The sequence below is a fragment of the Pygoscelis adeliae genome, unplaced genomic scaffold, assembly GCF_000699105.1.
Source record: "Pygoscelis adeliae isolate BGI_AS28 unplaced genomic scaffold, ASM69910v1 C10082309, whole genome shotgun sequence".
Classification (NCBI taxonomy): domain Eukaryota; kingdom Metazoa; phylum Chordata; class Aves; order Sphenisciformes; family Spheniscidae; genus Pygoscelis; species Pygoscelis adeliae.
The window spans coordinates 1-365 of record NW_008819594.1 but is presented as its reverse complement, the minus strand read 5'-3'; the positions used below and the strand labels follow the sequence as shown (position 1 = coordinate 365).

The 365-nt window shown below is 64.9% G+C and overlaps 1 protein-coding gene across 1 annotated transcript; it reads right to left on the bottom strand.

Moving 5' to 3' along the window:
- Positions 1–7: 7 nt before the first annotated feature.
- LOC103914176 (FTS and Hook-interacting protein-like) lies at positions 8–359 on the bottom strand (the record flags this gene model as incomplete). Its single annotated transcript, XM_009320821.1, has 2 exons — positions 214–359; positions 8–120 (listed from the first exon to the last, which is right to left on the bottom strand). Coding segments are annotated over exons 1-2 (254 nt in total), but the record flags the coding sequence as incomplete, so codon positions are not given.
- Between the last annotated feature and the right edge of the window lie 6 nt (positions 360–365).

Here is a 365-nt window from a genome sequence, read left to right as displayed (position 1 = left end):
GTCCGACCAGTCCAGCTTCCCCCGGGCGATCAGGTACTTCTTGGCTTTGAAGAGCAGAGCCGGGAAGTCCTCCTGGCTGGCGGCAAAGCTTTCGATCTTGTTCTTCACCGAGCCGAGGACCTGCGGGGTGAGGGAATGTCATGACAGCCAGCCCCGGGCAGGGCTGGGTGCTGCGCGGGGGTCCCGGGGGACCCCTGTCCGCCCGGGGCGTACCTGCAGCAGGGACTTGACGCTGGGCTGGAAGACCATGTTGGTGTTGAGGAGGAAGGAGCGCAGCAGGGGCTGGGGGTAGCAGGCCAGCTGGGCCACCAGCCCCGTCAGCAGAAAGTTGACGTAGAGCGAGTTGTGCAGCATGTTCTCCAGCT